Here is a 12,780-nt window from a genome sequence, read left to right on the forward strand (position 1 = left end):
GATACGGAAAATATCGTCGTTGGCTCTCCAAGTGTTGTCGATAACTTACTGGACGACACGATGGCGCACGGTCGCTCGACAAAGTTCCCCGACCAACGAAACGCCGATTCGACGAATTTAACGGCACGCGTTAAACAACGCGGCGTTAAAATCGCAAACGCGAGACCGTCGATCGACGATTCTATCGTTTGGCCGTGAAATTTATACCGCCGGTAAAAGCCGACGTCCCTTATATTTATACGCGGAATTACGTAACCGTCGGAACGATAAATCATCCGCGGATTAATGGAACCGTAACAATATTATCTGCGTTTCGGTGTTTCCGCCATCGACCGCGCGTTTTACGACTCCGATAGATTCCGGCGATACGCTGATAAATATCTACGAGGAGGGGGCGGTTTCGGCTACACGCCCCGTTGTCCCGTTCGAGCGACGAGCACCAATTTCGAGGAAATTTCACGAGGAAATTTCACGAGGAAAACCTCGATCCGCGATACCGAACGATTTTACTCCCGGTTCGGATAATCGCGGGAGGATTCGCTCGTCGCCGTTTCCTCGACCGTCGAACGATCGATTATCGTTGCACCGGGCCCCGGTGTTGCGACCGAGCCGTCGTATCATCGTTCTGTTTGCCAGCTTAGAGAACATCGCGTTAATGCGGACGATTATCGTCCCGGAATTGCCCGGACTCCTCGAAGCCTGTTCCCAGTTCGCATCTCGCGCATCTACCCAACCGTAATCCTATCATCGTGAGAGACGTTTACGAATCTGTCTCCGGGAACGGTTATCGTTCCGGGCAAATTCGTCGGGATAATGGAAACCATTGGCTCGCGGAAACCTCCCTGTTCGCGAAACGTCGTTTTTATCGTTCGAATCTACGAAACGACAACTTTGTCCGTCGTTCGAGCTCGATGGAAATCGAACGCTCCCGAAAAATTCTACGAACGTTATCGTCCGATCTGTTTTCCTCGCGGGACGCTTTCAACGGGAGCGACGGATTTTTTAATCGAAACGGTAGAAAAAAAGAAATAAAAACAAACACGCGAAGCGCGATATCGTTCGTTTCGATATTTCGGGACGATTCGTTCGCTCGAGTTCTCCGCAACTGGAAACACTCCCCCGTCGATACCTCCACCGAGACGAAAGTAAGTCCCGTTGCGGATAATCGTTCGTGACCGTGTATCGACGAGTCTCTGACCGAACGTTCGAAGGAATTAACGTTCGAAATCAAGACGTTTGTACACCGCGTGCGCGGCAATCTCTGTGGTCATTAGTCGATGGAACAATTCCGTCCGCGTTGCTTAGTATTGCGGCCATGAAACTCTATGATTAAAGGACATTGTAGGACGGTAATGCCGAGGATTGTTGCCATTGAGTTACTGACCTATTGGTTCGTTAGGGCAGAATGCAGCACAGCGGATGAACCCGGTCAAGTGGCTCGCATCGGCGGTCTCTCCAATTTTGGCAAGGTGAGTGAAACGAAAAGAACCGTGGCCGTGGATCGATTCCTCGAGGGACAGAAACGGACCGCGCGATTCGCGACCTCACGGAGATCGAGATCTTTCCGCTTGCGGGACAATCGACGCGAATCGTTCCGCGCGAATGGTTCGCGCCGCGCATTGCTCCATGCTCGAGCGAATCGGTTCGGTTTTTCTTCGTTCGAAGGAAGCGGACGCGTCTCGTTCGTCGAAGCTTCGCCCTACGGACGATATTCCAGATTGACGAAGAAACTACGATGTTTTACACGAGACGGATTAAAGCATCCGGCGGTCGTCGCGTCGCAAAACGGACGTTTCCTTCCCGCGACGATCGTTTTCGAAGCCGGTTCGATCGTAAATCTACCGCGCCCTTTAACCCCGCCCGTCGGATCGATCGACCGTAAATATCGAAAGTTCGATGGGCAATTCGAGAGAGAGAAAGAGAGAGAGACGGATCGATTCCCCGAGACCGGTTTCGTAACGTTCTCGTTGCAACGGAGCGTTACATATCCATTACGCGGATAAGGCGGGGCCACGGAGTCGTCGAAAGAGGAACTTCTACGCGGTAACGATGTTTCTTTCACCGTCGACTATCCGCGAACGAATTCACGCGACGTTGGAACACTGTTTACCGAAACTTCGTAACGAATTTCACGCGTACCGGGTGAACGGTTTTAAAAATTTCACGTCGCTCGGCCACGGGATACCTTCGAAAACGACGACGCGAAGGAGAAGGCGAACCGAGGGATCGGTAGTCGTTCGAAACGCAGGGAAACGGTTCGCCTCGGTCTCGAAAATTCGAACGCGAGTTATTTATGAAAATTACCCGTCGCTATCCGCGGTATTCCCGGCCGACCTATTCGCGAATTCCTAGCCCGACGTTGCGCCTATGCGAAAGAAAATTATGGCCCGCATCGATCAGCCCCGGGAACAATCGTTCGCGTTTTAAACGCGCATAATTCGAACGACGAAGATTCCGTTCCGTAACGGAGAAGCTGTCCCGGAAATCCTCGCCGTAACGGCGAAACGTTCCGGGTCTCGTGTGAAAAGAATTCTCGAACGCGAAAACAAATTTATTTATCCGCGGCGATGAATATCGCGTACACGTTCCCTAAAACGCGACGGCTCTTCGAGAACGAGGAACGGTATTGGATCCCAAAGGCGTCTTCCGTATTCGAAAAAGCCGCGATAAATAATTTCCCGAGCGCCGCCGCGACGCGACCCACCGATATCCACGCTCGTGTAACTGCTTTCGTATTCAAGGGACGCAATTCCGTTTCTTTCGAGGGAAAGTTCCAGTTAAACGGACACCCGAGGAACTATTCCTTGGATTCGGAGGGAGGGGAGGAAAAGAAAAAAGAAGGACAAGACGATCGAGAGAGAGAAAGGATCCGACTTCGAAAATTGCCCTTTGGCGTTTCACGGGCAAATTGAAGCACTTAGCGTTCTCTCGAGTTTCCGGAGGAGCGCGTATTTTTATCGCGCCTCCTCCGTTGCAAGTCCGGGGCGTCGCGAGGAAAATTTCGTTTCGAACGAAACGCGAAGGAAAAAGTCCAAGGACGAAGCTGTCCGCTCGAGCGAGGATCGTCGACGACATCGGTCCCGCAACGATTAAGACGACGACGGACTCAAAGTTCACCGTGACCGTTTCTTTGGCCAAAACGCGAACACCGGGAAAGTTACGAGCGCTCGGCACCGTGTTCCATTTACCGAACACCGGAAAAACGCCAGACAGCCCCAGGGGTGTTTTCCAACGACAAGGAGGACCGAGAGGGGGGTAGGGAAGGGGTGGACCGGGGGATATATATGAGAAACGACTTCGAGAGCGCGGTCGCGATATAAACCAGAAGCATGCCCTGCGGGTAAGAACCGGAGAACCGGGATAAAATATCGTCGAGCGCGTTAAGCGCCCGTCTCCCGCGTTTAGTCCGTTTCATTGTAATCCAATTACTTTCATCGAACCGTTCGCGTTTCGTCCCTACCATCCACGGTAGATTCTATCTCGCGGAGATCGTTTTCAGCGCGAAGACGACCGTCCTCGAACGCGTTCGTCTATCGCCTGGCGAATAACGCACCGGTCGAAGTAGCTGAGCGAGCGAGCAGTGTCTTTGTACGTAACCGCCGAGACAAAAGGCGAGGTTCCTCGGGGCGTTTCCGAGAAAGGATAAGATATGGGCAAATAGACGAGAGGAAAGGTAACTGTACGAGAAACAACTCGGAAACTGTGATCCCGAGCTCTCCGTTCGAGGAAAAGTTCCAACGCTCGCGATGAAAGGCGGGACGAAAGAAAACGCTCGTTTAAATATTCGACGAACACCGTTTACGTTTCCCCGCGATTGATTTAGCCTCGTTAGCGGCCGACAACGTCCGAGCGTTTGTTTCCCTCTCGCAACCGGAATCGAATTTTCGACTCCCACCCGGTCTCGTTAGCTACGCTTTCCGTCTCTCTTCCGCGCGCGGAGATTCGCCGCGATTTACCTCCGTGGCGCGTCTTTCCCCCGAAACGACGAGAGAGAAGAAGTCGAGGAACGTTCGACGAACGCGGTTCGAAAACACCCCGTACACCTCCCGGGGGAGGACCACTCGGAGAACAGCGGCGCAGTGTCCATTTTAAGTTTCCGCCGGCGAAATTTCGGATGCTTCGCTCGCGATAGTGTCCTCCGCCGTTTCCATTCTTTTTCCCCCGTTGGTCCCCGGACTTCTCGTTTCGCAACTTTGCCGTATTATCCGCGAAACTTGCCGTCCGTTTGCGCGAGGGAAAGTACGAGAAGAGCTCGCGTCTACTCGAAAGGGTCCGCGATTTCGTAACGGTCGGTAATAGAGCTGCGCGCCTCGCGGGCCGAGAAAATTCTTAAACGATACCCTCGGTTCGTTCCCTCGGTCCTAAATTCGGTCCCCGTTCCGCGGATCGTGCGCTAAACTCACCCGGGGGAACGAGCAAACGCCTCGACGAACCTACCGTAACGCGTTTCCCGCAAATTCCCCGTAACGCGGCGCGCCTAACCCCGAGAAGAATCGGCTCTTTCTCCGCGCGGTTTCATCTGCGCGGCGAGACGCTTTATATACGATCCTCCACTTTTCTTTTATGCCTCGTTCGGCGGCTACACCGTTTCTCACCCACACCCGTGTAATAAACAGCTCTCTCGAGTACTCGATAAAAATTCCGCGCGGTCTCTCCGCGAAAAGAAGAGACACCGTCTGCCGGATACTCTCGCCCGGATACGTCCGTACCACCTCGCGCCGCGATACCGAGAGCTCCGTATTCAACATCGGGAACCGTCGAGCTTCCGTGGTTATCCTCGATGTACCGTACCGCGCCGAGACCGAATTTCGTTCCGAGTTCGCGGTTCGCGCGAATCGTTTTCGCTCGCGAAAGGTTTCGAAACTCGCGCGAACGACGCGAAAGGGGAAACGAAAGAGGACGGAGCGGCGAAACGTTGTACACGCCCGGTGAAAAAAGGGTGCTCGTCGAGAAAGGGGATACACGCGCCTCGGTCGTGAAAGCTGCTCCTCGATGATGCTGAAAAATTTGTACTTTTGTTCTCCGGAGCCTCACCCTTCGCGGTTACCGACGTTCCCGTCTTCAAAGCCAGCCGGAGTAATCCTATATTCGGCCGTGATGCGGCAACTTTTCTCTCCGCGAAGATGAATGGAGCCGGAGAGCTCCGAGGAGAAACAGCTTCCCTTTGTTGCGAGCCCGTTGCGAGCGGGAGGAGAGCTCGCTTCCTGGGTTAAATCGTTATCGCGCCCCGCGAGATATACGTAAATTTGTCCCGGAAAATATTTGTCGCTCTCTTCCGCGCGTTAGACGAACGACGATTCATCGATCGTCGCGGTCCCTCTTACACAGTGCGATTCCACCGGTCTCGATCGACCATCCGTTTCTACTCGAACGAGAGCGCAAACAGGAATTTCCCCGAGGAGGACGTTCAGCGGTCTGGGTTGAGTTCTAATTCTAGCCGAACGTCGGTTTCCAGACAATGCGGGTGACCCGCGCCCGGAAGTCGCGGCAAATTCAAGAAAGCATAACTCGAGCGGAGCAATTAGACGGAAACCGGTGCTCGGAAGCGCCACGTGTTACGTGCTACGACACAGAAGGTGGCTCGTTTCGCGACCGTTCGAATCGACCGACCGAAACGACCACAATTCCCGGGACACGTTTTTACAACGAACGCGCGACCCTTCGCCTCTCTCCGAAGCGAAACGCAGCCCGGCTCGACGCTTTCGATTAATCGTCGCGGCGACGATCGAAACGAACCGTGGAAATACTCTTCCTCTCCGTCGAGAAGAATAAACCGATTCGTTCGCGTCTCGTTCGACGGAACGACCGACGAAGCTTATTATCTTCGCGAGACGGGCGCTAAATCCGCAAATTAAGTACATCGAGGCGCTCGTTGAAAAGGTGCTACGCGATCGAGCCCGAAACTTTCAAAGACGATCGATTATTTGTTCCCGGTGATTAATTACCCGTTAGAAGTTCCAGCGAACATCCAGAGACGTCTGTAATAAACGGAACAAAAGAGAGAAAGAGAGAGAGAGAGAGAGAGAGAGAAAGAGAGAGCGAAAGCGAGAGGAAGAAGCATGATTTATCGTGTCCTGGAACACGGAGACCCTGGAGAACAATAGGATAATATCGTTGCCAGCACGGAGCGAAGAACTTTCGAAAGAAATGGAATATACGCGTAAAGAATGGTGGATGCTTTTTTAACGAGAACATTTCCGCGAAGCGTTCGAGCGTCGAAACGTTAATTGTTACGACGCGACGGATACGAGCGAGGAACGGGCGGGCATCGAGGGTTCCATCTTTTTCTTTCAATTTCCAAAGAGTGCTCTCCTGGACGTCGTCGTGCGTTCGCCGTGTTACTCCGTCGTGCGAAGAGCCTTTGAAACTGCATCGTCGTTTCCTCTCGGACCCCCGATCTTAATTCCGAGAATCTATAGACCGTCTCATCAACGATGTTAAACTTTCAAACATCGGTCCTTTATTAACTTCTACGCTTCTTCCCTGCTCGGGTGTCCTCGACGAACTTCCCCGCGAATCGATTTTACCTCGGACGCGTGTACTGCGCGCCGTTCGAGTCTCGCCCGATCTCTTTAATAAATAAGAGAACTTTTGTCCGGATTAGGAACGCGCTTCCGGATTATACGCGCGACTTAAGAGTTCACCGATCTCGAGAACCGCGAACAACGTTCCGCCGCGACGCCGTACACCGTGCGTATACTTGCGCGCTAAGCGGACGATAAACGGGTCAATGGTGGTAAAAGTGATCGCGAATCTCGTTATCCGTGCTCGCGGATTCGTAGGTGGGTACGCGGAGTCGATCGAGGTCCGGTGGGTGAAAAATTCTTGTCCGCGTGCGAATTTCGAGCAACGAATAAAATACAAACGTTCCGTGCGTTATTTTTCCAATAAAAATTACAATCCGATTTACACGATCGAATAATTTTTCGCGTCGAACGAATAAAAGCTCGTACAAATAACTGCGCGATCGAACGAACGTTGGCGCAGCGTTTTTATTTTTTTTATTTTTTTTTTTTTTTTATTTTTTTCATCGTTCATTATTCGAACAAAATTTCGCCCATCTACGAGCGAGGCACGTCGGATACGTCGAAACTGGAGAATCGTTTCGAAATTTGTTCGTTATTTCCGGGGAAAGAATGACCGGCGTTTCGATCGGGAGGCCGCGTTGCGTAAACTTTCCCGAGAGACGAAAGTATCGAAGCTTCGAACGAAGCCGCGGCAACCCGATTGAATCGTTCGCGTGGTTGAACGTCAAAAGCAGTTACGAGTTTGGTCCCGCGATTCGTCTCCACCGACCGCGACCTAAGCTACGAAGGAGGATCGGATCGTTCGCCACGGACCGATGAACGCGACTTCGAGTTCGCGACACTCGGCTAGGTCCGAGCGTTAAGTTCTCGAAAGCATTCCGCGGAATGGCTGGGCGCCCTTTTGAGGCCAGCTGCCGACTTCTCCCGAAACTTGGCCGTCTAAATAGCCGGGCCGGCATCGACGGTTTCGCGAGGGAAGTTGCTGGCCAACGATATCGTCGACAGCCGGTAACAAACAGAAGTATCGAGGGACGAAGTTTCCCGGGATGGAAAGAACGGGACGGACGACCGGACGACTCGGTACCCGGTGACTTTCCCTCGATCAGAAGTCGGGACGAGTCTCCTCGTTGTTTGCCATCCGCGGATAAAAAGGAAAGGCGCCGCAAGTTTTGCCTCCGGTTTTGTTTTATACATCGTTGGACCATCTGCTCGCTCCGCGGCAACTTTCGAACAAAGGACACGGCGCCCTCGAAACGAACAAGTTTCGATCACTCCGCACCGCCGAGACGAGATTTCGCTTTTTCATCGCCGTGTTGTTAAACGGCGCAACTCCGACGTCGAATCGTGCGTTCTCGACCGATCGAAAAACACCCCCCGTCGACGAACCGCTATCGAGTACGACGCGAAAAAAATACAATTCTCTCCGCTCCGAGCAAGAACTCGTCCATCCACTCGAACGACTCGTAACGCGTTACGATTCGTCGTACGGATCCGTTCGATAGGATGAATCGTCCGCGCGTACGACCGGTCTTACGACGAATCGATACGACTCGACGCATCGAATCATCGTACGCGCGATTCATTCGGACGCGACCGTTTCGTCCTCTCTCGTAAGACTCGATGAATCGTAACGCGTACGGGCCATTTCGGGGACGAAGATCGCGTAAGCGATCATCGTGCGCGAGGAACGTAAATAAACAACGACGGAACCTCGTTCGGACGCGAGTCGATCGTATCGCGCGATATCTCAGCGTCGACGAGCCGACGTCTCTCAACGACCGAGGATCGCGAGAGCGTTAACGAGCTAAGAGAGCAATAAATGGAAAAACGTATCCGTCGACGAGCGGTTTTGAAACGGGCTCGCGGAAGAATAAAGCCTATTCGTCGTCCTGTCGGTGGATAGGACGGTTTTGCACGGTGTTGCGCCACCTTTTCCCCGGGATTCGCGAGGGTGGATTCGTCGAACGTTGGGGAAAAAATTGTAACGGGCGTCGGACTTACACCTCGAAAGAAACGAAAGGCGGATTCAACGAGGTTCGCTCGAGTTGCCGTAACTCGCGCCATTTTTCACACGATGAAGGTCCTTTTACGCGGGTCGTCGCTGTCGCCGCGGGGCTTTAAACGGGACGCCGTGTCCGTTCGAAGTAGACGACGCTTGAATTTCGAAGCTGGAAGCAACGCCCGCCGAGACGAATGAAAACGAACGGACCGCCCGGGACGAGATATCGTTCCGAACGATCGAAGAAATCGGGCGTAACCTGTACCACGGCTTTTACGGAAGCTTGGTCGTCCGTGTTTCTCTAGCGCGAAATTTTTCCAATTATCGCTCTCCTTTCGTTCGCGTCGCACCTCCTTTGTCTGGATCCGATCGAGCGGATCGCGATTAAGGAGGGCGCGTGGCGCGCGATTCGTTTTCGTTTGTTCGGTTACGAGTCGCGCGAAAGTAAGACGCCCGCGGTCTCGTTCCTTTTGTTTCGTTCGGGTGGTTTCCCGGTTCTCGTCCTCGAGGAGCTTCCTCTACCTCGTGCTGGAAATCTCTGCGATGCGAGATCGGGATAACGAAACGGTAGAGCGCGCACCGGGAATCGGGACTCCGACTGGAAGAGGCGAAGCAATCCCGAAAAGTGAAGTTTATCGCGTTGTTACTTTAATGAAGCATTCTCGCTTAACGGATGCACCGTTCCGCCCGAAAGACAGTCGCGAGAAATCCTTGGAATTCACGAGATAACTCTCCGCGTTTAACGACGACTACTTCGGCCCCGAAAGGTACCGGGGAACTTCCCTAATTTCGCGATAACGACTGCTGCAGTTAGCGATAAATCCGTCCGTTGGACTAATTCCCCTCGAACGCGTCGTTTCGGAAGAACGCGTTCGACGCGACCAGGATCGAGACGAAAAGAATTAACGGGGGAATATCCGTTACGGTAAGAACGAATTCACCGCGCGAACGAGCAGGGAATGGAAAACGGGGACCGGACCGAGGGTGGCTGGAAACTTCGGAACGAGGAGCCGAGAAACGAGATAAACAGGAATCTTGAGAGATTCGGTCCAGGACGGTGCTGATTTAACAAAGCATCCCCCGTTTAATGGATGCAACGTTCCACGGGAAGACGGACGGGTATGCTCGCGGAATGCGAACGATAACTCTGTTCCCGGCAGATCCACGCCCCGTAAATCTCTGGGAACGAATCGTTCCCGTAATGTTGTTATTAGCGAGTGTTAACGAGCGGATGTACACCTCCCGCCCGCCCCTTCTGAATTTATTCAACGAGAATTTTCCACGTTTCGATCGGGACCGTGCAGACGCTCTGTACGTACTTCCCGTGCAACGTTCGGTGCAACGTTCGTTGCGGGCGCGCGCTAGAGTTCCAAGTTGTCGTTACATCGTAGAATTTTAGCCGCAACCGCGACGGGAAACTAAACGAGCGCGCGTTTATCCGCCCGTTAACCGAGCAACCTCGAAACGTTTCCCTTTCTCGTTTACTTCGGCGGCGTTTGTTCGCCTCCGTGAAACGAAAGAAGCGATACGAACGATATCCAGTTTCGCGACAAGTGACAACCAACGAAATCCAATCTCGTATTAGCGAGCGTATCGCGACGGAAGTCTGACGGCGGATATCAAGGAGGATATTTCCCGTCGCGACGACGGCCCTCTCTCGGCCAGGACCTATCGGAAATCTCTTATCCGACGGGAGTACAGCTTGCTTCCCGGGGCTTGATTTCCGGGGAAACTTGTTTCTTTCTTTTTTTTTCGAAGTTCCCGATCGAATCCGTGGAAATCGCCGCGTCAGAATTCGAAAGCTCGTTACCGATTCGTCGAAAGCGGCGCGATAGCTACGCCCGGCTTCTTAAATTCACGAAGCGTCGAACCGTGGATCGGAATTCCTCGCAAACAAAGCGTCCACGGCGCACCGTCTGTCGTGAATTTCAATCCGATTGAACGGTGCCGGCAATAAGTGTCACGGATCACACGTGAGCCAGCTGCAAAGCAGATCGAGCCGTGTCTCTAAAGAGAATTTTACCATCTCCTACCAACGCCGCGACGCTCTCTTTAACTCTTCGAACGAAGCTTTTCGTATCGAGCCGCGAATTCATCTTCCGTTTGCTCGCTTCGAGTCGTCGATCCGTGGTCCTCGGTTCCGGAAAACGATCTTCCGACGCATCGGTGCACGGCCATCGAGGACGGAAGGAAACTCGTCCTCGCGATCCGCGAAGGGACCGGCTCGTCGTCGCAATTATCCCGCGGACATTTTCAGAGCGTCGTCCTCGAGATGAATCGTCTCGGTATGATGGTGGACCTGTCTCACGTATCCGTGCCGACGATGCTGGTAGCCATGCAGTCCTCGAGGGCGCCGGTTATCTTCAGCCACAGCAGCGCCCACGCTCTTTGCAATTCCTCGCGAAACGTGCCCGACCATGCGCTTAGACGTTTGGTGAGTTACGAGATCGATCCTCCGCCCCTCTGGGAATTTAAAGAGGACTCGAAACCTCGCCGAGCACCCACGTCGCGGAGTTATTTCCCTCTTTCTCTGTTTCAGGCGCGCACCGACGGTATCGTGATGGTGTCCTTCTACCCCCATTTCATCAGCTGCGGCGAGAAATCGACGCTGGAGGACGTGGCCGGTAAGGACTCTCGAAATCTCTTTCAGCGAAACGCAACGACCAACGATGCGGTGCGGTAACCGTCGCCGATCTTGCCAACGAAATCTTTACGGATACGCGAGAAACCGTGTTAGCCGCAACGAGTTTTTTCCTACCGGTCGTAACTTCGGGGGCGTATTCAACTCCGTTGACCATGTTCCCGAATTACAGACGCTTTGCGCGACACTCGGGGCATTTGAACTCGAGCCACTGGGTCAAGTCCCGCGCTCGCTTCGAAAGAAACCAACCTCGCGCGGAAGAAGCCACGTTTATACGAACGGTCCTCCTAATTTCGGTGTGCCGAGTACGCGCGTTTGCGTCACGGAACCGTCCTATCCGACCGGAATACACCCTTAACGCGCGAACCGATTCTTTCTCTCTCTCGCTACGATCGACGATGCCTTCGCTCCCTTCGTTCGTCGTCGTTTCGACCACGGTGCCGTCATCCGCCCATATTCTACGATAAAAGCTAATCGAAGGGTACGCCGCAATCGCCTCGAGATTGTTCTTTTTTCCTTCTCCCGTTAATACGGTTTCCCGTGGCTAAGCCACGGCTTTCGTCCGTCCGACCAGCCGGCCAACCAGCCAACGTCCGGGGACCGAACGCCTCGAGGAGTAAGATCTCGGGAGAGTCGGCAATTTTCTCGCACAGCCGCGTAATTCTCGCCGCGACGTACGCTCGGATCTTACGAACGACCCAGAAAATAAAAAGCAATCGCGAACCAACCAACGAACCAACCAACGAACGAACGAACGAACCCGAGGCAAAGAAATAACGCAGTTGCGCGCAATGTGTCGTCAAGGGTTGCACGATCGAATCGAGATCGTAGAACCCTGGTAACGATTTCGTGCATCGTCGCGCGGAAAGCATCGTTCGTTTCGAAGAGAAATTACTCGTTGCGAGAGACACGGGAAGATGCGAGAAAAATATTTGTAACAATTATCGGAGCGGAGTCTCGTCGGAGCGGTACCAACGGAGTTCGTTACCCCGTAGCGAACGCGGAAATAAATCAAAATAATGGCCCGTAAAAAAATACGGGACCGTGGTGTTGCGATCGAGCACGCGCGTATCGGTGCACGCTAGAATGTATTTTCAGCGTCGAAAGCAAAGCTTCCGATTCTCCGTAGAAACGCAACGACGAGAAATCTGTAACTCGCGTTATTCTCTCTCTCTGTCTTCGATTTTCGAACTCTTCCGACTTTTTTCGCGCGGTTAAAAGACGAAGACGATCGTTGACGGTTGAAATTGAACGAGGCATCCGTCGATGGCAACGAACCGACCTCGAAATGCATTCTGCGCTGCACGGTTGCGGCTAGAGCTCGAACGAAGCCGATGCTTCGAATAAAGTTCGCCTTTCTACCCCTAGAAACGATATACACGGCAACCTGTTCCACCGGCGCGATTCCAACCGACGAAAAAAGGTTTCTCATCGAATGCATCCGCGGAGGGAAGGCGGCAACGAGCAATTGCACTTTCATATCCGCGAACCCTTTGCGATGCATGAGACGCGAACGCGGAGTAACTTTAGAATTTCAACGCGAACGCCGGGGAACTTGGCATTTCCTCGTTCTCTTCTCGGGAATACACTTTTCCGCCGTACTAGCCGCGATT

The 12,780-nt window shown here is 53.1% G+C and overlaps 1 protein-coding gene and 1 long non-coding RNA gene across 4 annotated transcripts in view; one reads left to right on the forward strand and one right to left on the reverse strand.

The window, feature by feature from the left end:
- LOC143151626 (uncharacterized) overlaps positions 1 to 12,780 on the reverse strand; it is a 130,713-nt gene that overhangs the window by 102,585 nt on the left and 15,348 nt on the right. The gene's annotated exons all lie outside the window — the stretch shown is intronic.
- LOC143151623 (dipeptidase 1) overlaps positions 1 to 12,780 on the forward strand; it is a 57,092-nt gene that overhangs the window by 29,200 nt on the left and 15,112 nt on the right. For both annotated transcript variants that reach the window (XM_076320958.1, XM_076320959.1), the window contains 3 exons: positions 1,400 to 1,469; positions 10,784 to 10,960; positions 11,066 to 11,150. In XM_076320958.1, the coding sequence (XP_076177073.1) occupies positions 1,400 to 1,469; positions 10,784 to 10,960; positions 11,066 to 11,150 (332 nt within the window). The remainder of the gene's footprint in view (positions 1 to 1,399; positions 1,470 to 10,783; positions 10,961 to 11,065; positions 11,151 to 12,780) is intronic.

The sequence above is a fragment of the Ptiloglossa arizonensis genome, chromosome 9 (genome assembly GCF_051014685.1).
Source record: "Ptiloglossa arizonensis isolate GNS036 chromosome 9, iyPtiAriz1_principal, whole genome shotgun sequence".
NCBI classification, from domain to species: Eukaryota; Metazoa; Arthropoda; class Insecta; order Hymenoptera; family Colletidae; genus Ptiloglossa; species Ptiloglossa arizonensis.